Genomic DNA, 27278 nt, shown 5'->3' on the forward strand with positions numbered 1-27278 from the left:
CGGTACCTATAATGAACTAATAAACTATTTTCCAAAAACCTGGAATTCTTCTTTGAAACCAACAACTAGAATTTCCTTAGCTTCTCTGCCCTGGAAGTTTATTTCCTACCAGGATGGAAAGTCTTTGAGGGTAGAGAGCCAGCCAGTGGCTATGGGAGAGAACTGAAGCATCTTCCCCCATTAACAGACACTTAAGAAAAAGACTTAAAGTTAGGAAAATTGTGTCCTTTATAGCACTCTTTTAGGTTCTCTGGAGCTCTCCATCTAGGCACACATTTCTCTGAACATTCCTAGGTGCAAGGGAGGTGCGAACAACTCTAGTAATTTAGACTTCACAACCGTTCTTCTATATAAATGGTCACCAAAATTACTCATGGCTGGGCATTCATACCCACAGACACCATGCACGCCTACAAGCTCAGAGCCACACACATGTACACTTCATAAACACACCTGTGTCCCTTAACTCAACCATGCATGTACAGCTCACACACAAGACTCTATGCTTTTACACCACACACCTTCAAGATCAGAGTTGGCAGCTGCTCTCTGCTAGGAACTTTACAGAGCCCGGAACGTGCTTTTTTTCTGGAGAGAATGAACAGCCAGAGGTGACCCTGCCCTGGACCACCCCCGAAATAGCTGGTGAACCAAACCCTGAGTTAATTGACAGATCATATAGGGAAGATATTGCACATTTTGCATGCAGCAAAACAGCCGTTGTTTGCATATCACTCTCAGACCAAGGGTTGTGATAAAGAAGAATTAAACACTTGTCAAAATGAATTTAAAATGACAGCAACTCAGGACTCCAATTTGACCTCTCCAGTCCAGGACAAGCCAAGAAGGGGTTGTTGAGAATTCAGGCCCTGCAGGAGGGAGGGCTGCTTCAGGCCCAGGGAGTGCCTCCCCTCCCCTTCTGATGGCCAGTAGTAGCCCATCATTCCAGCCCTTTCTCACAATGAAATCCTTCTGGGCTTTGGCACACTGCTGTCCCCCGATCTTTCATTTCCCCATTGCCTTCCAAGGCTGAAAGGCTCAGGGGCCCCAGTGCTGCCTCTCAGGCCCATCTCCCAACGGCTACTGCAGAGTGAGGTGTCCCCAGGCTGTAGAAACTCCATCACTAGTAAACATGTCCACCTATTGGCAGTCTGATTCCTGGAGGCCTGCACTTCTTTGCTCATCAGCACCAAAGTTAGTCTTACATTATATTAACACTCATGGTCCCAAGTTTCCAGAGTTAGGAGCAAAAGAGAGACTTAGTCATTCCTTTCCCATTCCAGTCCCACCCCAGGGGAGCAAAGAGCTGAGTGAGTCAGAGACTATCGCCTTTAAATCTCTAGTTCCTAGAATTTAGTAGATGCTCAATAATTTTGAAAGAATAGCCCATCTTGCTAGACTCAACAGATACTTAATAGGGAGTGGTCAACATTGAAGATTTCTGAGGGCTAGCACTGGCATGTATCTTGTAAGAGGCATTCGTATCTTCCACAATATTTTTACGTGGATCCTATGTTGTCTCCTTATATATTCCCTGATATGAAACACGGAGACTCTTCTTTGCGGCATACACATGTTATTGGGAGTTTTAACTTTCAATGTGCTTTTCCAGTTACTAGGTCATCTCTAGGGGTGCACAGGACAGATATGTTTATCTTATCTTCCAGATGAGCTCCAAGAGAAGACTTCCTGAGTTGTCTGGTCTAAACAGCAGGCAGAACTGGGGTCAGGACGGGGTGACCTTAGCGCTCCTTGTCCTGATGGGTCTGCTCTCCCCAGGCCCTAGAGTCAGCAGCCTCCCGCTGACCCCATCCCTCCAAGTACCAGGACTCCTCAAGCTGGAGAGCGCAGTCCAAGCAGCTAATTGTCTAGTCTTTGAGTGGAATGGTAAAAAAACCCCACGGAAATCAGAATCTCTGACAACTTTGCGCAGCTTTTAGGGAATCGTCTCTAAAACATAGACTTGGTCATGGTGGAGGATCCACTCGTTCTGAGTGGATCGGTGACAGCCTTGCATGTTTCTTCTCAGCCCCGACTCACCCCACAGTCCGCTCGGTCCCTACTTTCCCAAACTCCCCCCACGCCCCCTAAGTCCGAGGCTGGCCGGAGGGGAGGGGATGCGAGGCTGAAGCCCGGGACGGCGCCGGCTGCTCCAGCCACAGTTCAAAGCGCAAGGGGCGCGTCCGCCGCGCAGCCGGGAATGTCCGGCCGCTTAAAGCGCTCGCCGGCTCTTTTGTTCCCCAGACCGGGCCTCCGGGGAGAGGGGGCTGGGGGAGGGGGCCGGGAGGGGAGGGAAAGGGGGCGGCGGGCGGAGGCAGGCGGGCGGGGCGGGCGGCAGGCGGTGCGAGTGCGGAGCGCGCACCCCGGGCGAGGCTGACAGATCGCCCGGTGGGTGCAAGATGGCGCAAGCGGCTCTCTCCCTGCGCCCCCGGCTCTCCTAGGCAGGCATGCGGCCCCAGCCCCCCGCCGCCCGGGCTCGGCCCCGGCCCGGGCCCCGGCCCAGGCCCCGGCGCCGGCCCCGCGGGACGCTCTGAGCCGCGAGAGGCCCCGGAGCTGCGCGTCGCGGAGCGGACCGAGAGCCCCATGGCTGCGCCGCGCGCCGCGCCCCCGCGCCACCCGCCCGCGCCGCACTGGCCCCGGCTCCTGCTGTCTCTGCTGCTGCCGCTGCTGCTGCCCGCGAGGAGCGATGGTGAGTGAGGGTGCTCGCGGCTCGGGCGACTGCGGACAGAGCCCGGGGAAGGGAGAGAAGGGAGTAAGCGGGTGTGAGGGGCAGCCCCGGGGAGAGCGGCACGGAGCTGCGAGCGGACCCCCGGCGGGAGAAACTTGCCCGGGAAGAAGAGCCCAGTGGGACAGAGTGGAGCCCGGGGTGGGGGTACCGAGAGCAGGCTGCCGGGACGGGAGGGTGATGGGTGCTGAGGGGAACGGAGCCTCCGGGAGACAGATGGAGCTTGGTCCGCTGCGGCTCCGGGACTTAGTGCAGGACCTGGAACCTGGACCGAGGGACAAGGAGAGCAGCGAAGCCGGAGCTAGGGGTCCGGGCTGCCTCTGGGGCTAGAGGGAAACCGAGCGAGGGGAGACTCCTGGGCTGAGTCCGGGCGAGGAGTGCGAGTAGGGGTGCAAAGAGCCCGGCGAGGAGACCGAGTAGCCCGAGGCGGCCGAGGCAGGAGACAGCAGACCTGGGGTTGGAGGCAGGGACCGAGAGGGGCAGGAGACTCCAGCGGCTGCGCTGGGCGTAGAGAGCATGTCCTACATTTGGAGCTGGGACTGGGACGTTGAGCGAGATACCGAGGAAGAGGAGGAAGATTCCGAGCGGTCGGCAAGTGGGGAGGGGGCGACCGGGAAGAAAGCCCACGAGCCGGGGAGGGGCAGGAGAAGCCGACCAACTGCGAGCGAGCCGCGGGGATGCCCACGTGCCCCCGTCGGTTCCCAAACTGCGCACGCAGTGAGCCCCGGCCCCCTCACCCCCACCCTTGTGATGGTGTAATGGGCCCATCTTATTTGGGAGGGAGATGCACATCACGCCCTTCCCCAACTTCTGTCCCCTCCCAAGAAGCAGAGATTATCGCGTCCACACCAAGGAGAAACTTAACCCTCAATTGCTATCCCAGGGTTTTGTTGGGGGCTGAGGCGGTTGGAAGCAGCAGGACATGGGGGTGGGAGGGGTAGGGATCTGAAGGCTTATGATCCTCAGAAGTTTAAAAATATTACATCTTCCCGAGGAAGTATGTATAATCCCTGAACACCCTACTTTTGTTTTATTTACTCAAAGCACAGCCCAGTTTTAACCACATTGGGCGACTGGAACCCATAACCCCAGTGCTTTCTCTTTTCTCCCTTCTCACTTCCCAATCTCCCCCAGTCTCGGGAGGGGGCTGGTCTGCTGAGGAGGGGCCAGCACCGGGTGGCCGGCTTGGAATGTGGGGAGGGGTCTGAGGCTGCCCTTTCAGGCAGGTGGGTTCGTTCCTCTTGGAGTGAAGTTGTAACTGGTCTGGTAAGTTGCTTGCTGGAGAAGTTGGGGACTTGGCATCATGCCTGGAACTGGAGTGCTTGTACCTCTTGTGAGATTTCTCCTGATTCTCTGATCACCCTCTTCCAGCTTCTCTCCCCTCCCCATTTCTTCCTGCTCATTTCTCTTCTTCTCCTGCGGGAGGGGTGAGGTTCCCTCATCTCTCCCTATGACAAAGGCAAGTGAACCAACACTCAGAGCATCCTGGGGTTGTAGCTAGCCTGTACCATCCTGCCAGGCATTGGACCAGGGCACAGATTTTTTTCAAACTATAACAACATATTTAATAATCCAATTCTCTTGAGCATTTAAAACTGCAAATAATGCAGAACTACAAATCTAATGAAAAATTTTCTAATCAGCAAATATTACTTATAAATCTAATATCTATGCTTCTTAAAATAAATCAGATCCTCTGAAACATCCAAATAGTGTTTACAAATAGAATTTCTTAAACCTTTCAAGTAAAACAATCCCTTGCCCAATAGCAAATATTTCACACTGAAAACACAATTCTAATACAAATTAAAAATTTAAAGATAAAATATATAAAATATTCTCTTATCTAATATTCTGGTTGTTGCATATCTTTTATTATTATTTAATTTTTATTTTTATTAATGTACATAGTTTTTTAAAGTCAAATAGCATTGCAAGGTTTGTAACAAAATAAGAAAGAGAAGAAAGCAATTGCTTGTCACCCCTCTGTACTTTCTATGTAGTATTATATACAGCTGATCCATCTTGCCTTCTATTATTCTATTTCCTTAGGGCTCAGAATATTTTGCCAGCAAAAAGAAGCAATGATTCATTACTATCTCATTTATGTTTCTTTAGAACTTTCAACTTTTCACAGTACTTTTGAGTCTGTTTATCATGTCAACCCTATGACACAAGTGGGCAGGCACTGGTGTTGCTAATTTAAACAGATGAGGATTGGGAAGGCAGGACAAGTTGAATACTGTGCCCAAGGACATAAAATCACAGCCTGAAAGTCTGTGAGGATGCAGTTCTTAACCAGGGTGACCACAGAAGTGGCAGCAGCTTGCTCTTGGGTCCCAGATTTGCAACTACTAACATCCCTGGGTCTCAGTTTCCTTATCTGTAAAAGAGAGAATGGTAACAATCATATCCATCTGTCCAAGATGGTTTGATGAGGAAATAAAATACTGTATGGAATGGTACTTTGTAAGGCATGAAGTTCTCTATATAATAGGGATTCCTATTAACACTGCGGAAAGATGGGAACAGGATGCACGGATCCAGGGAACTTGACACTCCTGTGTGGAGTTCTTCCTGCCTATGTCCACACTAACATCTCCTTTTCTTCCCATCTCCCCTGCCCCGATGCAGGTCTTGGCCACTCTGCCGAACTGGCATTTGCTGTGGAGCCAAGCGATGATGTTGCAGTCCCTGGGCAGCCTGTGATGCTGGGCTGCAGGGTAGAGGGGACCCCCCCAGTGCGGATCACCTGGAGGAAGAATGGGGTGGAGCTGCCGGAAAGCACCCACTCCACTGTGCTGGCCAATGGGTCCTTGATGATCCCACACTTCCGGCTGGAGGGAGGAGGTAGCCCTTCGGATGAGGGTGACTATGAGTGTGTGGCTCAGAACCGCTTTGGGCTGGTGGTCAGCCGGAAGGCTCGCATCCAGGCTGCAAGTAAGTGGACACCCCTCGTTTTCCCGGTGTGTAAGCCCGACTGGTGACCCAGGAACCGCAGGGGTGCCTAAGGCCTGGGGACAAGGGGAGCAGTCCTGTCTTACGCAGCTTTCTGGAAGACTGATTTCTCAGCACAGGTCAGATGACAGGGGCAAAGCAGTGATTGTGGTGGTGGAGTTTTATCATGTGCTTATTGAACTGATTGGAATGTGGCAACAAGAATGAGACCAAACACTTGTGGGAGGGGGGTGGGGAGTGAGAGACGTGAAAACATGATGGCAAAAACTTTACCCAGCTCTGGGGTGAGTATGTCTTAGTTTCCATATTATGATATGTCATATTGTGAGCACCTCAGCCCATTGAGTGTGATTCTCCTATTTAAAGGTAAATCATAGTTCGTGGGTGATTTAAGAGGTTTTTTGAAGGGTAATTTTGGTCATATGCAATTTTTACTTTATGAACTGACTTTCAAACCTAATCCTTTGGTAGGTTAACGACATCTTACTATACCAGTAATGAAGTTCTGAAGTTTGTCAACAGTGTATTATTTATATATATGATGGAATATTTTGGGGGTTATCTCAGTGATGACATCATTCCCACTCACCTTCACACTGCTTGCACTTTTGAATGGGAGCAAAAAGGCCAGGGAAGTTATTTCAGCTCTAGAATTGGGCTTTGTGCTGACAGACATCCAGTGATTATGGTGATGGAAACGATGGCTGCATTTTAGTGCCCTGCCCTGCAGCAATTCTATTGTCATTGTTTTTTAATCTGAGCACACTCATGGGAGTGTGTTGCATAAATCAAAATTATCTGTGTATCTTGGAGTGGAGGTGGCAGGTTGGAGGACAGGAGTGGAGGGCATGTTCTTGAGAAAGGGCAAAAGTGTTGGCAAGTGGAAAGTGTCCTCTATCTCATATCCCACTTTAAGGGACTCCTGGGGTTCCTGAAAAGCCTTTGACTTTTGGTAATAATTGTGGCTAACACTTATTAAGTGCTTGCTCCATGCCAGGAACCAGCCTAAGTGCTTTACATTAGTTATCTGGTTTAGACTTCTCAACAACTCTGCTAAGTAGATAGTTCCTATCATTCCCCTTTTACAGGTGAGAAAACTGAGACTCAGGGGGATTAAGTAATGCTCCAGTAAGCAAAGGGACCAGGACTGCAGTCTAGGCCATCTGAACCCTACACCCTCCTGCCTAACTCCTGTGGCATGCTGCCTCTTTCCTGTCTGATCACTGACAAGTTTCTTCCTGGCTTTGAGGGCGTTTGCACAGTTGCTCTGAACTGCTGGTGAGTGATGAATCTTTCCAAGGCAGGAGCCCTCTGGTTGGGTTTAAGATGCCCCTTTGTTCTAAGGAAGCCTGATCCAGGCCCCCATATGGAGCTCACTGGGCGGCCGCCCTGGACTTTGAGACCAAATCACTTCTGGCTCAACCACTTCTCATACCCAGCCCTCCCGGCGGGCAGCGTGGTGGATGGCTGGTGCAGCCTCTGAGCAGATGGCTGGGTGTGAGGGAGAGAAGCGTGGATGGAGGGTGGGGACCCGAGGAATACTTACGGATAGGAGAAACGAGACTTTTCAAGGAGGCGCTCCCCACACCCTCCTTGGTGGGAGTCAGGGCTCAGAAATAGATGGTCTTGCTAAGGCCTTTACATTGACAGCCTAGAACTCTGGGAGCTAAATCCCCAGGTGTTTATATATAGCTAATTGTAAATGTGCTTTTCTATAAATGGTAATACCTTCAAGATGTTTGGTTTCCTTAAACTCCTAACAATATAAAAAATTGAGCTGTGGGCTCTGGCTGGGGGTGGGGCCAGTGGGTGGGGATAGCCTGCGTAATCCTTTGGGGTCCTGGAGACAGCTGGGGATTTTTGCCTCCAAAGACCTGACATAGCCTTTCTCTCCCCCACAAGGCTTGTTCCCCATGGACGAATGCTTGGATACCAAGCAACCATGTGGCTGGATCTTCTTTTCTCACTTCATGGGATGATACCCCCAGAAATCTCCAAATCTAATTAGCTGCTGGGTTTCCTCCTTCAGTACCAACTCACTGCCCATGTGCCCACCAGCAATGCAGATGTTGTGTGGCATGGGAAGATGCCTTTCTGAAAAGGAGCCCTCCTGAGCTCCCTGCATCCCTCTCTGTTCCAGGGGCTAATGGCAGTGGTGGTGGGGTACATGCTAAGCACCCCTCACAGACACAGTCCACCCACTGAATGCACTGATTCTTATTTGTTGATGTCTGAGTGCCTAGATGACTGCAGAGGAAAGGGGTAGCCACAGGAGAGGGGTGATTGGGGAACCCCACCCCAGCCTTCCCTTCTGTTGCAGGGTCTGGCTTCCAGCTCCTGGTCTTCCTAAAGCCCCAGTCCAGTTCCATACTTCCTGCCTCTAACCCAATGAGGCAGATGGGGGCCAGATCTGTGTGGGAGAGTCACTGGGGCATCCGAGCTCTGGACCAGAGGCCTATGGCTGGGAATGCCAGCCTCTTCCATTGCAGCAGGCTCAGATGCTGCCCTTGAACGATGGCTTGACCAGGGTGGGCTAAACAACAGGCTGATTCCTCAGAGTCTTCAGTTTCAAGTACCTCTCTTTTAGGATGGAGTGGCTCAGAGAGCTAAGAGTACCCATGCTTCCTGGACTGCTGGATTCTCTGCCTTGCAGTTCAATGTGCTTGTAGTTTGGGGGCCGAAAATTGAGTCACTTGTTAACGATGAGATCCTGGCACGGTTTACTCATCTGGGAAATGTGCACATAATCCTACCTCGTAGGATGGTTGTGTGGACTAGCACACCCCAAACCTTGCCTGGCATTCAGTAACAGGAGCCAGTGCTTTATTCTTTATTTAAAGGTGGTTTCAGTGACACCACTTTTTAATGTAATCTTGTCTTCCCAGGGAGGTTAATTGCCATCAAAAGCAAAAGCCTGTATCCACTCCCAGCCACAGCTTTCTCTCTCACTGGGATTCATTTAGGGAGTACGCCAGGGAAATCTATCAAGGAGTGGAATTATTGGAGCCAGGTGCAACTTGTTCCATTTTAACCCCTTCCTGGGAGGGCCTGGGGATTCTCTCAAGCCTCAGGGTTTGGGCTGGATCTGGGCTCGCCATCCCTCTGGAGAGGCTCCAGGAAGAGCACACGGGTCACTGGACCCAATGGGAACTCGTGCAGATTCTTGCCTTTTCATATCTGGGTGCCTGGATGACTCCAGAGGAATGGGGTAGCTACAGGAGGGGGGTGACTGGAGAACCCCACCCCAGCTTCCCATTCTGTCCACAGGGTCTGGCTCCCAGCTCCTGGTCTTCCCAAAGCCCTCAGTTCCTGTCCCACACTTCCTGGCCTTGACTCTTATCTTGGACTCTTTGGGGAACTGGAATGAAGAGCCACATGGTCTAGAGCTGAGCTTCTCCAACTTTCATGTGCACAGGAATCACTTGGGAGTGGTGATAAAATTCAGATCTCGAATCAGTAGGTCTAGAAAGCCTGGTATTCTGCGTTTCTAATGAGTGCCAACTGACACCGATGCTGCTGTTCCACAGGCTAGAATGGAGACCAGCCCATGTCATAATCTCTGGTTTGGGGGTCTGTGAGCAGCCTAGTGATGTCGGTAGGACATGGGCTTCAGGCCAGACCTATGTGGGTTTGAATCCCAGCTCTGCCACTCACTGGTCATGTGCCCTTGGCACAAGTTACATCCTCCTCTTGAGCCTCTCTGCCCTCATCTGGAAAAAAAAAAATGGACATAATCCTATCAAGCTATCAGGAGGATTAAACAAGATGATGAATGTAAAGCACCTGGCACAAGGCTTGGCATCTAGGAGATACACGTATTATTTTTAAACTGCTAACTTAGTCTGAGGTCTGGTCACCTATCTCAATCCTGGCTGGGTTCTCAAAGAGCCAGGATTGTCTCCCCCTTCCCTCCACCCCAGTCTGGGGCCATCTGACTGGGAGGACCCAACGGTGGTTATGAGCATGGACTTTGGTGCTAAACAAACCTGGGCTTGGTGGACTTGGGTCCCGGCTCCACCACCAGCTCTGGGACCTTGGGTATGTTGCTTATCCTCCCCAAGCCTCAGTTTCCTCATCTTTAAAATGGGGGAAATAATACTTACCAAGGAGCAGTGTCATGAGGATTGCCTATGATAATGCGTGTGGAGAGCTTAGCATGGGGGCAGGGCACACATTAACTATTATTTTCCTAGGGAGGTTACAGAGGCAAGAAATGTTAAGTTCTGAGTTCCTTTAGTTGCAGTGTGATTCCCGAGAAGGCCCCTGGTTACCCTAGACTTGTAGAAAGAGTCACTGGGGTATGGTGAGAGGGGAGGAAGTCCACTTCTAGTCCCCTGCTCTCTCTGCCTCAGTTCGTCACCTTTCTTCTCAGGGCCTCAGATACCTTCTTCTGAAGTCTGAATTATTCCCAACCTGTCTGAGGGAGGGCAGTTTAAAGCAGAATCCCATTTCAGCAGTAAGATCCTTTGTAGTGTGGATCTGCAGGCAGGGCCTGGGGCAGAGCTCTGTGGAACCAGGCCTGGGTGGGAGTCCGAGAAGTTTGGGCTGGGGCTGCTGGGAAGTGCTGCTTCCATGGTGGGTTCATTGTGTTCAGGGGACCGGGGAGTTGGTGGGAGAGGGAGATGGTTCCCGGCACAGCAGCTGGTAGCCCTGGGGGCCCTTGTCACCTGGACATTGTATGCTCAGGCCTGGGGTGTGGAATCCAAGCTTCTCTCTCCTTCCTGTAGGCAGCTCAGCCAAGGTAGCTCTGAGGAAGTTTCCCCCACTGTCCCTCAAATGCACTCGTCTGCCTCTCCTCCTAATGCCCCCCCCCCATTAGGGTAGGAAGAAGGTGCCACAGCTGAAGTGTCACTGACATGATGAGCCAGTGTCCGTGCCTAGGCCTGCCCTCAGGCCAGGGAGCTCCACAGTATTGTGGCCCAGTGGTAGGCACAAATGGTTGAGGTTCCCACTGGCCACAGCACCCCACGAACTGACCCGTGCCAACACTCCTCATAAGCTGTGAGATATGATGGGTAAAGGCCCTTGCGTGGACACCAGGAGCCCTGTGTGGCTTTGAACAAGTTGCTCACCCTCTCTGGGCTTTGCTTTTTTTTTTTTCACTGTAAAATTGGGTGGCTGGACTGAGTGAGGTTCATTTCTGCTCTAAGACTCCAGGAGCCTTCCCTGCCAGCCAGCCAGTCCTCAGGACATGCCTGCCTCCGCTGGGCCTTTTCTCAGCCTGTTGTTGCCTCTGCTTTTCCCTTAGCCGATTCCTCCCCACAGACCACTTAGCGTACAGTAATTTCTTCTTCCTCCTCCTAACACGGGTAGCATTTGTGGTCTGTGGCATTCGGGCTGAACCTCAGCTCAGTGTTGTTTACTCACATTGTTAAGTAACTGTTTTGTGGCTGGACATTCCATCTGTCTCCTCAGCTAGATTTTAAGCTCCTAAAGGGCTTCTCTTTCTTCTGCATTTCTCTTGTTTCCTGCATGTGGCACTTGGTAAAAACTAAATGAACATGGGCCTTCTGGCCGCGAAGCTCTTCTCCCTGTCTCTCCCCGCCTCCTAATTGATAGCATAGCTCAAAGGAACAGAAGCTTGTGAGCAGCGAGGATCGGCAGGGGAATATAACACGCAGGGGGCAGTATCGTGGATGGCTAGTGAGTGCTGCGTGTTTATCTTTGGAGGAACTGAGAATCTGTCTTCCTCACCAGATGGGGTGTGAATCAGAGACTCGATTGCTTGGGAGCCATCTCCCCACTCACCCCCCCCCCCCCCCAACATGCCTGGGTCCCGGCGGCTCCTGCCTTGGACCTTCCTCCCTGGCTGCATGAGGTCTCTATCCCCCAGCCCACCACTGGCCCCGACTGTGGTGGGGGGAGGCCCTCCCTCACCCTCTGCGTGCAGGGCCGCCCCTCACCCCCACCCGCGGGACTTGAGTGTGGAAGTCGAAGGCTTCTGGTTCCCACACCTTGGCTTTGCTGTTGCAGGCAGCCAGCTGGCCCCTTGAACACAATGTGCAAATCTTCTCTGTTCCTGTTCTCGGCATTGTCCGAGGCCAGGCGCCTTGGCTGGGAATGTGGGCCGGTGAATAGGAGAGGCATTTGCAGCCTGCAAATGAAACAGGCCCCCTGCCCCCCTTAACCCCCTGTCCCCTCCCCACCCCCAGGGAGAAAGGACTTTTTCACTCCTGGCCTTCTTGTATTGCCTTTCCATCTCCCCTCCAGAGTCCCTGCAGGCTGCTGTGTGTGTGTGTGTGTGTGTGTGTGTGTGTGCAAGTGCATGTGTGCTCGACTTTTCACAGTAGCTTCAAGGCTGTCCTACATAGCTCTCTGCTATCTTTGTCTGTACTGGACTGAGGAATTCCACCAGAAAATGTCTAACCTATGGCACCCTACTGCAAACAAGGAATATATCCTCTGACTGGGGTAAAGACCATAAAGACCAGTAGTGTGTGTGTGTGTGTGCATGTGTGTGTCTGTGTGTGAACATGTGGACCTGTGTGGGTACCTGAGCTGCCTGAAGGATATGGATGGGCATGGGACCCAGGACTCAGGCCCATCTCTTCTTGTGGGACCTTCCTATGGGCATTGTGATCAGACTAGAGAGCTGGAGTAGACAGGACTGGTGCAAGGCAAAAAGCTGCAATAGATAATTTTATTGAGTCCTAGAAGGGACTGATGCTTACTCAGCCAGCTTAAGCGAGAGAGGAGGGAAACACGCTCTGGGTCACTGGGTGCAGGATGAGGCTTATATTATGGGCACATGGGCTTCGCCGTAATACTTCCAGGAGTCAAGGTCATAGTTTTCTTATTAAAATAAGACACTTCCTTCATGAGACAAGTGCCTTGAATCTGGCTGCAAGCTGGGCCTGCTCCATCCACCCCCAAAGAACCTCTCCTTGATTTCTGAGCTTGCTCCCCCTATCACCAACTTGATTAACCTCATTTCAAGAAATGCTAACCCTTTGTTTCTGCCCTCAAATGTTAGGGGGAGCAGAAGAGAGAATGATCTATAAGGGCTGGAGAAGTCCCAGTGGCTTCCTGAGGACAGGTGATATTGGGACCCACAGTGTAAGTGCAAAGTTAGGGGTTGAGCAAAGGCCTGAAGAAAGAGCAAGCAGGAGTAGTTCCTGGCCAGACCCCAGATCACAAGGAGATGGACTAGGTAAGAGATGGAGGCTTAACACAGGCAAACTGGCAGGGCTGGGGCAGGGCTCACCTGATTCAGACAGAGGGGTAAGTTTGATGCAGAAGGCTAACATCCCAACTTCTTCCACTCACCCTTTCTGGATCTTGGTCTCAATGCTCCTTGGTCTTTTTTCACCTGTTTATTTAGAAATAATTTCACAGGACAGTTGCACAAATAAGACAAAATCCATATAAAGAACTCTAACCCATACAGATCCACCAACTTTTAACATTTTGCCACATTCACCATATCGTTCTATCTATCTGTCTGTCCATTTGTCTCTCTATTCTTGTACGTATTTCCTTAACATCTGAGAGCAGGTTGTATACATCATGCTCCTTGAACACTTAATAGCACTTCCATGAACTTTCTTAAGTTCAAAGATATTCACTTATATAATCTCCTTAAGTACAGTTATCAAGTTTAAGCAATTTGACATTGATATAAAGCTTACAGTCTATATTCTAATTTTTTCATTTGTCTCAATAATGTCCTTTTGGGCCTTTTCTCCTCCAATATTAGATCAAAGCTGAGATTATGTATTGCATTTAATTGTCATTGTCTCTTCAGTCACTCTTTTTAAAAAAAAAAATTGTGGGAACATATATACAACATAAACTTTCCCATCTCAACCACTCCCAAGCATACCATTCAGTGGGATTAATCACATTCATAATGTTATGCTACCCTCACCATCATCCATTACCTGAACTTTCCCATCACCCCAAACAAAATCCCTATACCCAGTATGCATTTACTTCCTGTTCCCCCTCACCCCCCACCTCAGGTAACCTGTACTCTACTTTCTGTATCTATGAATTGGCATATTTTAGTTATTTCATATAAGCGAGATCATACAATATCTGTCCCTTTGTGTCTGACTAATTTCACGCAATATGATGTCTTCAAGGTTCATCCATGTTTCTGCACTTATCAGGAATTTGTTCCTTTTTCACAGCTTTATAATATTCCATTATGTGTACATACTACATTTTGTTTATCCATTCATCTGCTCATGGACACTTGGGTTGCTTCCACCTTTTGGCTATTGTGAATAATGCTTCTAACAACACTGGTGTGCAAATGCTCCTGGGTCTTTGATACTGTACCCCATTGTCCCCCGCCTTAACATCTCTGTCCTTAACATCCTTAGTCCCTCGGTTTCTCCAGACCTGTCCTCCCTGCCTTCTTCCTTTCTCCCTCTCCTCTTTCTCTCTCTTTCTTGTTCTTCCTCCTACCTCTTTCTTCAGTTACGTGACTTCTTGTGGCCCCCATGCTCTGCTGTGCTGCAAGAGATCCCTCTATTTTGGAAGCAGAAGTAGATGAGCTCAGGCCTCAGCAGAGAGCCGGGAGACAGTGGGGGGAGGGGGGGAGAGACTGAGAGAATCAGGTTCAAAGGGGGCCTCAAAGGAAGGCGTACACAGCTTCCCCAGCAAGCCAGTGCCTCCCTGGTGCAGCCCTTCACTGAGAGGAATCTGAGAACCCCGGACCCTGGTTGGGGCCTGTCACTGAGCCAGGACACTGACCACGGTGGGTGGTGGGGGCAGCCTGGGGCTGCTCTCTGGAATGCTGGTGTTGGGTTGCAGTGCAGATGCAAGCAGTGATAATGGACAGGAACTAGACTTTCTGGTCTGGCTGCTGCCCCCAAGGCCACTGGAATGTATGAGAGGGGGACCAGCTAGAGGCTCCTGGGACTTGGGGTGGGCAGATGGAGACCAGACCACCTAAATGGGGAGGAGGGGGCAGGCCACCATGAGAGAAAACCAAGTTCTAGCCCTTTCACTGAGTTTGCTGGTGCAGGCCGCAGCAGAAGAATCCTCAATTTCCCATCCCTCCTGGGACCTTGCCTCCAAGTAGGATCACAGATGTCCAAATCCACAAGAGAAATCTTGGAGTTCATGTGGTCCAAACTTCTCAAACTACAGACTTAAAAACTGAGGCCCGGGGGGGGTGGTAATCTGCCCAAGGAAGTGGTTGGTCTTCCCAACAGGGCAGGTAAAGGAGTCCCATGTTGATGGCCACTCTGAACGACCCCACCTGGGAGACCTCTGGCCTTCCTGGGTGCCTCATTGTTCTCTGGATCAGGAAGGGGGGATATTTTTATTCTCTCCTCACCTCCACCCCCACTCAGGGCACACTGACATGCATGTTTTTATTTTTCTTTTGTTTTGCCCTGCCCCAGGCTTGTAGTTCTGGATATGGGCTTGTTAACCAGCAAACCTCAGGTGTAGGCTCCTGTTTTAGTTTCCCAGCTGCTAAAACAAATAACATACAGTGGGTTGGCTTAAACAGTGGGAATTTCTTGGCTCACTGTTTTGAGGCCAGAAGTCCAAAATCAAGGCATCGGAAAGGTGATGCTTTCTCCCCAAAGACAGTGGCATTCTGGAGCTGGCTGCTGACAACGCGTAGGGTTTCCTGGCTCTTCTGTCACACGGCGATGCACATGGCAGCATCTTCTCTTTTCCCTTCTGGGTTCCGTTGACTTCCAGCTTCTGGCTGCTCCCCATGGCTTCTCTCTCCGTGGCCTTCTTTACAAGGCCTCCAGTTACAGGATTAAGACCCAGCCTAATTCAGTTGGGCCACACCGTAACCTAAGTAACCTCATCAGAAGGTCCTGTTTACAATGAATGGGTTCACACCCTCAGAAATGGATTAAAATTTTAGAACATGTTTTTTGGGGGTACATAACTACAAGCTATCACGACTCCTGACATCCATATCATGAAGGGCCCCTGAGTTCTCAAAGCATCCTGGATACTGAGCTCAGTGGTCAGAGGGCTACCTAGCTGCTGGGCCTGGTGACTGATTGATTAGCAGTAGAGTAGTTCTAGTAATAAGAGGCTATACTGTCTTAAAATCTTTATACATGTTAATTTACGTAATTCCCACAACAATTCTATTACATATGCATCACTAGTCCTATTCTTTTGAGTAAATGGAAGCCCAGAATGGTAAGTAAACTTGCCGAGGGTACTCAGTAAGTAGGGAAGCTGAGATTTGAACCCAGCTCTGCCTGCTGCCAAAGCTCCCTGACTTGAGTGATCAGGACGGGCTAAGAGTCCCCTGAGAACATAAGAACATATCATTTCTTACACCTCAGAAATACGTCCAGGCTCTGGTGACATGCAGGATGGGGGAGAGAGGAAATTTTGGAAACAGGCAACAATTGAGAACAGCGGGAGGCGTGGTGTGGGAGCCTGCTGGAGGCCCGGGGAGACTCTCCAGGACCAGCTGGGCTAGGATACTCTGTGTAGGGAAGTCAGGCCCTGCCTCTGAGGTGGGGCAGAGCTGGGTACAGGTTCGAGGCAGAAAAGGAAGTTGGGCGGTTGCTGGGGCTGCTGGAGGTAGAAGTAGGAGTTCCTTCAACTCAAGGAGGAAAGCCAAGTTCCCCTCCCCCCCAGCTCCCTTTCCCTTTCTTGTTTCCCCGCATAATGATGCTGATTGCTCCACATCTGTCATAATTACTCTTTGTTTGAAAATTCAGAACAAATCACAGGAGAGGAACTGTGGTTCAAGAAGGCTCCTTCTCCCCAGGGGTTCTGGGTGGGGGGTGGGGGAGCGAAGAGCCTTAATCAGCCTGGAGGAGCTGAGGCTGCTGATTGTCCTTGTCTGGTCCCTTTGCTGGGCCTTGGCCACGGCCCACAGGACAAGGTGGCCTAATGCCTCATGGAGTTACACACCCACCTCCACCACCCCCAGGTCACTGTCCCTGCCTGCTGGGGAAGCTGGGAGATTCTGTCCCCTCTTCCTGGGGAAGGGCTCTGTGAGTAGTCCCCTGACCTCTTGGTTCCAACAATGGGTTCGAAGGCAGGATGCTTGGTTACCTGAGCAGCCCAGCAGGGAGGGACAGGCCGTGGCTGCTGGAAGGGCACCTGTCCTAATAAACACAGGGCAAGGGTCCTTACTGGTGAGGTGAGTGGTAGTTGTGGCTGGGGGGCCCTGGAACAGTCAGGCATTGGATCTCCAAGTGAGAGCCAAAAATGGAGGACTATTACTTACAGAGAGCACCAAACCACGTCCTCTCAGGGATCCATGACACAGCCCTGGATGCTCAGTGCATCTTTCCACCCACTCCCCTGCAACCTGACTTCTTGTGAGGGTCCTGGTTCCTGCCTCCCTCCCCTGCCCGAAAGCCCTTGGTTTGGGGGACTGATACCTCCTGGGACATGGGTCAGGGCCTATGGCTCTGCCTGCCATGGATACCTCGCCATGTCCCCCTCCCAACCTAGCCCCTTCCCACCTGGGCTTGTGTCTGCAGAGGCCCTGCCAGATTTGGGGGGATAGGGGTGGGGGGACAAGAGGCTTGTGACAACGTAGAATTCATCTCAAACCCTACCTGTAATAAAACCCCACCTGCTTTTGCCCTCCAGACCACCCAGACCTGTGGTGGGACTTTAGCATCAGATAGTCTTTCACTGAGGACTGACTCTGGTTCAAGCTTCCTCCTTTAACACTACTGGGCCTCAGTTTATCTTGGTGGGAAATGGGAGGGAGCACTACCCTGCCTGTCTTTTGAAGGAGAGAGGGTGAGTAAGGTCCAGGCATTTATGGAATGTAAGGTCCTGATCCCCCTCCACTGCCCCTCTCCCATCCACCAAGGGGGCAGGCTTCCTGAGCGTTGGTGTGTGCAGGGCAGGGAAGCTGGGGGTATAGGATGAGTTCCTGGAGACAGAACCCCATGGGAGGACATCTCTGGCCCCACCCTTGATTGAGGTTCATGGAGGGGATCCTGACTTGGAGAGAGGAGGCTTACCTCCAAACCTTCCCTGGCTCCTACTTCTGCAAGAAGCTGTTTTTAAAATGTAACTTTGAACTCATTCCTGTGTGACCCCAGGGACTCATCAAGTTTACTTTCCTGAGCCTCAGTTTCCTCATAGATGGAAGGCGTGGGAAGGATCAGAAGAAAAGATCCTAAAGTCCCTTCCCAGTTCTAAAATCCTGGGACACTCAATTTTTCCCCTCTTTGCCTCTCTCCAGGCTCGCTCTGGCTCTTTTTCTCGATCCCTGCTGTCCCTCCGCTCCCCTAGCGCACTCGGCTCACTCGGCCTCCTTTTTTGTCAGGCTCAAAGTTCTGCAGAAAAAGCTCTCGCGTCATTCTCACCCTCTTCTGCTCCGCCCTTTTTGTCGCCGCTCTGCTCGCTCCCGCGGACGCGCGAGTCCCAGGCACTGGCGCGGGGTCTTGGGGCTCGCCGGGCCGGGCCAGGCCGGGGCCGGGTTTTATGCTGCGCGGGCTCCAGGAGCCGGGCCGCCCAGGAGGCCGGTCTTGGCTCAGGGCAGCTCGCTCCCCGCGCTTGGCGCAGCCTTGGGGGCTTGGCAGTCGCGGGCAGAGCGCGGCGGGGCAGGCGTGACCGGGGGAGGATCCCAGCTCGGGAAATGATCCCTCTTCCTCGAGGCTGGGGAGGAGGCGCGACCCCCATCCCCAGCACAAAGCGCGGCCGCTTCTTCCCGAGGCCAGGGCGGGCGGCAGAATCAATGTGCATTCAATTAACCCCGCGCCGCGCAGTCGCTCAGCTGTCAAGTCACCGCGCCCGCGCTGGCCGCGTTTCTGTGTGGGTGTGAGAATGTGTGTGCATGTACGAGTGTGTGTGGGGGGAGAGGGGGTGGAGGGGCAGTGTGAATGAATATATGTGTATTGGAGTGCATGTGTGTCTTCGCTTCCGGGCTCCGGGCATCTGGGACGCAGTGCCTTGGGGACGCTACTCCTCTGGGCTGCCCTGGCTGGGATGGGAGGGGACATTTTCACCTGGTAATACAGGAACTCAGCCCCCACCTACCAGGAGCCTGGAACTGGTCTGAAAGGGGAAAAATAGAGCAGGAGAGAGGAGGTCACATGTTCCAGCCCCCCGTTGGCTTGGGGTGTGGCCAGGGATTTCTGACAAGCAGCTAGAACTAGATAAATGTATGTCAGAAAACCTTTAAACCCACCAACCCTGACCGGGAGAGGAAGGAGAGAGGGTTCTAGGGCTTGTAGCAGGGATGGGTCGTTGTCATGCTGAAAGTACTTCGAAGTGTTCTCAAGGCACCAGGCATATAGAAATGGGGATTAGAGAAGCTTTACCAGGCTTTGCTGATTCACTCTGACCCTGTCCCACCCTCCTGTCTAGCCCAGGTTTCTCTTATCCCTGCTGTGGAAACTGAGGCCCAGGGAGAGAGCCTTGCCCCAAGTCCCGCAGCCTGAGTGTGCAGAGCAGGGAGAGAAAGGAGGCCAGGTGCTCTCCCCAGCTTGCTGGCTGGTCAAGTGGGATTTAAGTTCTAGCTTCAGAATCCAGAGCTGAATAAGACCTTAGAGAATTGAAACACAGTAATTGGCTTATGAAAAACGACAGTTCTCTGATCTTTCTCTGCCATCTTCACATCTAGTTTGTCTTTTCCTCACTCCCTTTTTGGGTTATTTTTGTTTTGCCTCCTACATCCCAGCTTATATGAAATGTCAACTTCCTTCTGCAATACTTCCCATCACCCTAATTTTCTGAGGTATTCCAATCCTCTAGCACCTTAGAGAAATCCTAATTTAGACCTACTCGCAGATTAGATGAAAATATTCTTGATTCCCTTATCTCAGATCACCAATAAAGATATTACAAAGAATGAGTCTGTCTTTGATATGACTGCCATCTTGTGTTTCTGATTTTGTTTCTCAAATCAGTCATTTTCCCAGCTAACCATAACAGTCAGGGTGATGTTGAGGGAATCCAAGACTTTCCTGCAATAAAGCAATATTGCTTTTATCACATCAATTCAAGAAGGATCCACTGGGTTATGTGCCCAGCTTTTCTTTTTTGGAGTGGGGGAATCAGAAGAAGGCACAGTCCCACTCTGGAATGAGTATGTGGCTTGTCTCTTCCAAGGAGTCTGGTTTGCAGACTCCTTGAGGAGAGGAATTTGCCTCTGCATCCTCAGTGCTTAGCACAGGGCTTGTCCTAGTGTAGGTATCTGGTGAAGGTGAGGAAGTGGGGAGCCATGTGGGTGCATGGAGTGGGGGATGGGAACACTGCCTACCAGCTGTGGGTCACTCACAGTCTGGGACTCAACAATCTGGAGTCTGGGGAGGGTCTCACCTGCAGAGGTGTTCTCACCCAAACCATTCTCAGCAGCTTCTGAGTTCTGTTATCAGGAGCTGAGAGGGGCCATGTCTGGCTGCTCTTGACTTGTAGGAGCTGAAAGGGCTCTCATCTACGGTTTCTTCCTGTATCTGTACTCCAACTCCCCTGATCTAAAAGGGTGCCTTGATAACCCTACTGTGTCTTCTGCCCTGAGACACCTCTTGTCCAATGCCTTGCCACTGGTCTCTTGGAGTAGGATGGAGATCAAACTAAGGTGCAAGTGCTACTACCAAGTGCTGAGTGGGCAGGGCTTTACCTGGTGAGCATAGACCTCAGTCTGCCTCACCCTGAGAGGTAGTCACTGAGGGTATCTCAGGGCAAGATACCCTCCCAGGCAAGCTGGAGAAATTTCCGGGATGCCAGATCACTGACTTCACTCGCAAAAGAGCTAACAGAGCAGGTTCCATACTAAGAAGCCTCCGTCTTCCCTCCTTCTTGTACATCCTCTTTGGAAGGACTATCTCTGTATGTACATGCCTGCCTTCCTGTTATCTTTTAAACTCATAACTATAATGATAACAAAGGATTCCATGAATTCATGTTGCTGTGGAAATGGATAAGGGAGAAAAAAACACACTCTCATTATTATACTCATTATCTTCCCATCTGAATACTCCCCCACAGAGCATTATTTTTAAAGTTACTTATGGTCTCAGGTTTGGGGAAGGAAAAGATGTGAGGAGAAATAGGCTTCATTTAAAAGCACTTTTTCAGTTAAAGAAATTGAGTCTCTAATTTGGGCCTGGTAGCTCCTCTTGCTTTTTGAATAATGGACCATTTTTGCAGAATATAATTTATTTGGGGATTAGACATCCAGGCACCCTTGCTAAAATCGGGGCAAACCATAAAGGCACACCTATAATAATATATAGTAACAATTATATTTGTGGTTTAGGTTTCCATGGTCATTTGATCTTGTAAAATGAAGCTAGCCTGTGTAGCATTAAAATGATCTTTGATCTGCTACTAACCAGCTGTTGTTTCCTTGGATAAATCCCTTTCCTCCCTAGAACAGGGGATTTTAAGTATCATTTTTTAGAGTCCTTGGGTCTGTGGAGGGGGTTCAGGAACTGGAAGTGGAGGGGAAAAATGAGGCCAGGTTGGTGGGGCTCTGGGCCTGCCACTTCTACCTCATCCACGGCAGCTCTGCTTTTATCTTTCTTGGTTTTGTTTTGTTTGGGAGTTCTCTAAGCAATGGCAAACTCACTAACTGGGCAGAACAGCCTAAGCAGGGAAGTAGTTCAACATCAGCAGGTACTGTGATGCCAAATGGGCTTATGGTTCTAGAACCTTAGGCAAAAGAAGTATATGATTCAAAGATGAAGATTTAGGAGAGTCAAAAAGAAAAACAATATGACCACATCAGAAGTTATTACCAGGGTTAGATTAAACCTTGACTAATAGCTCAGGATTGGGTCAGAAAAACAATGAGCTGTTCTTAAATTTTTCTCACCTTTAAAAGCACACTTTTCATGTATCACTGTTACAACTTGGTATTGTTAAATATGATTGGTTGGTCAGAACAAGGAACTATTTGCTGCTCAATACTTGTCGTCCATTCTTTAATTTTATTCTCAAGATGAATGATGGGTGGGTGGATGGATGGATGGGTGGGTGGATGGTCCTGTTTAAGGGTTTGGGTTGTGGTCTGCCCACAAAGGGCTTACAATCTAGTTGTGGTGACATAGACATTAGAAAATGTTGTAGCCTCAAAAGGTACTCTGTGATATGTCAAATAAAAGGTACAACATCCTACTTTTCATCTGGGCAACAGACCAGACCTTTTTATCATTTGCTCAAACCCATAAAACAGTGGGACATACCTATGACATTCTTCCTTTAGGCAGAAATTGTCTGAGTCCATTAGAAGAGATTAGGAAATATTTGTTTCCAGGAAAAGCATATGTGGAATTGAGAAATATCAAAGCAAGTCAGTTCTCAAATATGTTCTCAAAAAACATATACTACACTGTACCTACCTTTCTCCGAGCTAAGTACTCTGAGGGATAAAACAGTAAGATAAGATACTCCTGATCTTGAAGAAAACTTATTTGGGGGTAATGGTGAAGAGAAAGCAGACTGATGTAGCACAAACAATTTGTTGAAAGCATAAAGAGCATGATCATCAGCTTCTTCATCTGCACTGTGGTCTCCTTAGTTCTGATCTCTAAGCTAAGCCACCTCAAATCCTTATACATGAAAACAAGTGAAATTCCTAGGGCTCATCGGGCTCCCACAATGAGTCAGTTTCTGTGGGCATGTGGCTGGCACTCCAGTCTTGCCCACTGTTCTCCTAGAGACCTTCCTGGGTTTAAAACAGTGGCCCCAATGCTTTGGGTATTAAATCCAAACTCTTGAGGCCTGGCTTTTCAAAGCTCCTGGAATTTGGACTCCCCCCTCCCCTTTCTTACCAATTTCCCACTTCCTTCCTGAGTACTCCTTCTTCAATCTGTCTGCACTCTCTCCACAGTTCCCCACCTTCCTTCCCTTTCTTTTCAGAGTCCTCCTCTCCTTGCCTTCCACCCATACCTCTTGCCACTCTCTGAACTTCTCCAGTCCTTTCTGCTCCTGACACAGTTTTAGCACTAAGGTATATAAATTCCCGACCTGTTTTCCAGTTGTCTCGGGTGTCCCCAGCGAAATCTAATTAGACCATTGAATGCAGAGTTGTGCCTGGGTTCCTGTCCAGGACAGGACTGGGCGACAGCAGTTGGTGCTCCAGAGAATCTGCTGGTGCAGAAGGCTTCAGTGAGGAGCCCGGTGGTGGGGTGGGAGGGGAGCCCCGGGGGCAGGTGTGTGTCCGCCCCTTTCCCACGGACGGGGTAAGGATGTCCCCACATCTTCCTCCCCCCGGGGTCGCGGGGACCGCTTCCTCAGTTTCCCTGGGCCAGGCCCAGCTGGGGAATTTGAGCCGCTGGGGGGAGGGGGTGGCGGGAAATGGTGCCTCGCTCCCCCCAGCGACATCAAACCCTCGTTTGGCGTGCGAGGACAATGGCTGTCTTATTTTCTCCATTCGCCGCGCACAATGCCGGATTCTCTCATTCACCCGCGGTGGTGCGAGCGAGGTAATTAGCCAGCGCCATTCAGCGCGGACACCATTGCTATGCGGGGGGGCGAGGACGCCCGCGTCGGCGGGGATTAGCCGCGGGGCGGGGTGTGCAGCTGCGGCCACTTCAAAGGGGCCAGGCGGGCCCCGCCGGCTGTGGGAACCGGCCCTTCCTCCTTCGGGAGCTGCCGGGGAGCAGCCCCGCCGGCTCTGCCTCGGCCGCGGCGCAGGGGACCCCAGCCGGCCCTCCTCCGCCCCTGCAGCCGCCGGCCCGGCTCCCCACGAGGGAGGCCCCGGGGCTGGTTCGGCCCGGAGCTCCGCCGGCTGCTGTCGCTCCGCATCACACTCCTGCTTTCATCAGGACCTCAAGTGCTGCTTTTTTCTTTTGAGTCCCGGGAGTCAAAGGGCAAAGGGGGGAAGGAAGGAGGAGGAGCGAGGGGGATGGGAGCGTGACACAAAGCGCTGACCTCTGAGGAGTGGAGCAGATGGTCCCACTTACTCCTGCAGCCGAGCGAGCGGCTCTCAGGGCCCCAGGCTCGGGTTTGTGACCCCGCCCGCCACCCGAATGCCTGAACTGGGGCCCCGCGGGGGCTGGGCTCCCACAGGCTCCTCCACCCGCTCCGCTGCCCACTCTGAGCCTCCTGGGGTTGGACTCAGACTGTCTGGACCCGCCGGCCTCCAGCAGAGTTTTGGGGGTGGGTAGGGGGGCTGAGGATCTGCCTTTGTGGGATGCCAGAGCCTTAGGGAAGATCAGGGTCCTCAGGAACCGGTGGGGCCCTGGGTTTCTAATCCTGGCTGTGCTTATGAGACACCCCAGGAGATTTTAAAAAAGCAAAATCCAGATTCCTGGGGCCCGGCTAGACCAATGCCTGAATCTCCAGCAGTGTGGTCCAGAAATCTGCATTGTTGCCAAGTGCCCTAGGTTATTGAGGTACACAGCCAAGTTTGAAAACTGCTAATCTAGTCCAATTTCTTAATTTTCTTGGAGGAAACTGAGACTCAGGTAGAGAAAATGACCACCAGGACCATGTAACCCTTAAAAGTCAGCATTCAAGAAAGCTTATGAGGACATCTTAGTGTTGTCCTAGGTGCCGGAGATAGAAGGTGAAATTAGACAGTTCCTTGCCCTTAAGGGACTCATAGGCTGGTAGGCAGATTGATGTGTGAACACCTGACTCTAATACAGTCTGATAAGGGCTAGGAGACAGGCCTGGGCAACACTTAGAAGCAGGAGTTAATTCTGCCTGGTTTGGAGGACATGGAAGATGGGAGTGCTAGTAAAGAAAAAGGCGAGTTCCAGGCGGAGGGGACAGCAGGAGCAGAGGAATGTAAGGGTGACCATCTATGCAGTGCTCAGGGAAGGCAAGTTTGTCTAGCATGGTTGGAGTACAGTTCTTGCGAAGGCAGAATTAGCCAGCGTTTGAGGCTGGAAAGATGAAACAGGACTTAATAATGAAGACCTTGAACACCATACCAGGTACAGTACCCTTGATTCAAGGCAAAGGAGAACCATCAAAGGCATTTAATGATCAGATTGGATTTTCAGAAAGATAATTATGGCTTCAGGATGGAAGATGAAGAAGGAGAGAGGACTGGGAGTGGGAAGACTAGAGGAAGGGAAACAGGTAGGAGTATTCAGAGCCATGGGATGGAAAAGGGAGGTGGGCCAGGATTTGGTGAGCTGTGGGAGAGAGGGCGGAGGAGGGGGGGCCGTGGTTCCTTGGTTTATGCCTTGGGTAGTAGGTGCAATGAAGAGGCTGTTAAAAAGAGACACAGGAAGAGAATGAAGGCAGGGGTGGGGATGGTGATTTCTTTGAATTTGGGGGAAAACTTTTGAAACCCTCTGCAGTTTGAAGGGCTTTAGGAGGCCTCTGACCACCAGAGAGCAACAGTGGAGTTCCCCAAATAAATCTATTTCCAAGGTTTATAGCCGGGTACCAGCCAAGAAATTCCAGGATCCTCCTGTGATGGAACCTAGACCTCTCTTTTCCCCAGAACAGAAAAGATAACTATTCTAATGAGTTCTTAGGGGTTGAGGAGCTGCAGGCTTTGATCTATTGTAGTTGGGTGTTGAGCCACCAGAAATTCTGCAGAGCAACAATGTACCATGGAATGCAAAGGAAGGATAGGATCAGGGGTAGAAAATGGGAGAGGGTCCTTTTATGGATGAGAGGGACCACTTTACCAGTATCCTAGAATCTTAATGTTGATTTGGACCTTAGAGATGATCTCGTCTACCCTGCCCCACTCCCATCTCACAGATGAGCAAAGCTAGTTTGGAATTGAAAGGTCACAGAGCCAGGCAGGTCCCCAAGTCGCCTCTCCACTGCATAACCCCCACTGTATTAGTTCCTACAAATCCTAATGTATGGCTCTGAAAATTTGGGGGAAGTATCTGTTTTTGTTGAATTGTCCCGGTGGTCATGTGAAAGCAATTTAGTTAATAGCTTCAACCTGGGCCCCCTAACCAGATGCCCTTCCTGGAGGTGAGGGAAATCTGGTGTCCTGACCAGAGTGTTGAAGTTGAGGCTGTTGTGGTACGGGGCAGGTTTACATAAGGAAGATTGGTGACCCTGCCATGGGTGGAGACGGGCAGTCTACGGAGGGGGGCTCTGCTGGGCCTGGACATTTTCAAGTCCAAGGCAAAGAGAGATTCCCACGGCGACTCCCAACAGCTGACCCAGGAATCCGGGCTGGTGCTTGGAAGCGGATGTACCTCAATGGCTGCAACTGGGTGAGACTTTATGATTTGTCCAGCTCAGCTCCCACATTTTACAGAAGAGGAAACAGAGTCTCAGAAAGGGACTTTAACTGTACCAAGATCACACAGCCAATTATTAAAGGAGCTGAGTCCTAGTCCCCACGGCCACCCTTTCTTTTAGCCCTTCCACCTTACCCATCTCTGCTTCCCTTACCCTACCTCTTACCCCACAAAGCCGCTAGCATTTCACAATGCTTTGCGCCCCACCTCCCTGCCTTCAAAATAAAAGGAAAATAAATTACTGCCCACCCTTGCACAGCCCTGGGCTCGGATTTCCTGGTGGTGGAGTTGGAAGTGCACAGGGAAGAGCCACCCTGGGACAAATATCAGGGTTGTTTATTTGCTTGTGTTAATAGGACCTAGAAACGTGTGGGCACAGTGACCTATCATGGTGTTTATCTGCATTAGTTACACTCTATAAAACCTAAACTCAAACCCTGGGGGAATTAAATTCATATGAAACCTGCTGTGTAATGGGTGTCTCAGAATGTAAGTACACTGGTTGTAAGAGTCTAGGATATTGTGTGCCTCTGTTTTTCTCTGTGTATTCAGCCACCAGTCATGTTTGAGCAGCATTTGAATGTGTGTTTCTCCACTGAAGGCAGCTGTGATGCAGGGAAAGAACACTGGATTTGGTGTTCTTTCCCTGCCTTAACACCATAAACTGGCTGTGTGACCTTGGACAAGTTACTTAACCTCTCTGAGCCTCAGTAGAGCTAGTAATCCCTATCTCCCCTGGTTACATTGATGTAAGCAGTTGTTTGTTGAAGGCTCTGGCCAGTCTGTTTTGTTCAGGGCCATATTACTGTGATAGTACCTAAGATCCTGCCCCTGGTGCTTTCACCCTAAGGACGGGGCCTATGGAGTGGCGGGAATTTGCTCCTGGGGCATCAGAACATGCTGTCTGACAAATCGTTAGCATTCAGTATCTGTTGAATGAACACTTAGAATTGACTCAGTGGGTCTGCTGTGTAAATGGGACAGATGACTGTTTTCTAAACTAAAAACCAGGACACATCTTCTGACTCATAGCCTGATACAAGGGATGAAAACAGGGCAAAATATTTGAAATTAGGACTGCTTTTGCAAACCTGGGTTGAATGACTGCAGTGGGCACACCCGTCCCATGGCTACAGCCTGTGTCCCTCAGCTCAAGCTCCCCCAGGCACACTTCACACAGCAGGGGGAGGGTCGGGGGTGGGGGAGCCTCATGGTTTCATCTAGAAGAGGAACTGGAGCCTCCAAGTCAGAGAGTGATTAAAAACAGGGCTTTTGGGGGTTTTATTCTTCTAAGAAAGCCTAGACTGCCTCCCCTGTAGCCAGGCTTTAGGCCTTGCCATCCACTGAAATCAAAGACCAGTCCAGGAAGATTGGATGCTCACCAGTCCCACTCAGACAGCTGGATGCAGGGACTTTCCCAAGCTGAATCCTGTCCCCCATCTCCCCCCATCCAGGCCCCCATTTGTCAGAGGTGCTGCCAGGAGGGAAGAGACATGGATTTATGGCTGCTG

General features: G+C 50.8%; 1 protein-coding gene across 3 annotated transcripts in view; it reads left to right on the forward strand.

The window, feature by feature from the left end:
* The first annotated feature begins 2347 nt into the window (after nucleotides 1-2347).
* Nucleotides 2348-27278, forward strand: part of IGDCC3 (immunoglobulin superfamily DCC subclass member 3) — a 39524-nt gene continuing 14593 nt past the window's right edge. Inside the window, exons 1-2 of one of the 3 annotated variants that reach the window (XM_037833678.1) lie at nucleotides 2348-2689; nucleotides 5360-5665. In XM_037833678.1, the coding sequence (XP_037689606.1) occupies nucleotides 2584-2689; nucleotides 5360-5665 (412 nt within the window). In that variant the 5' untranslated portion in view covers nucleotides 2348-2583. Of the gene's footprint in view, nucleotides 2690-5359; nucleotides 5666-25380; nucleotides 25741-27278 lie in introns of those variants that run through there. The other 2 variants (XM_037833676.1, XM_037833680.1) reach the window with 2 other exon arrangements.

Source organism: Choloepus didactylus, chromosome 4 (genome assembly GCF_015220235.1).
Source record: "Choloepus didactylus isolate mChoDid1 chromosome 4, mChoDid1.pri, whole genome shotgun sequence".
Taxonomy (NCBI): Eukaryota; Metazoa; Chordata; class Mammalia; order Pilosa; family Megalonychidae; genus Choloepus; species Choloepus didactylus.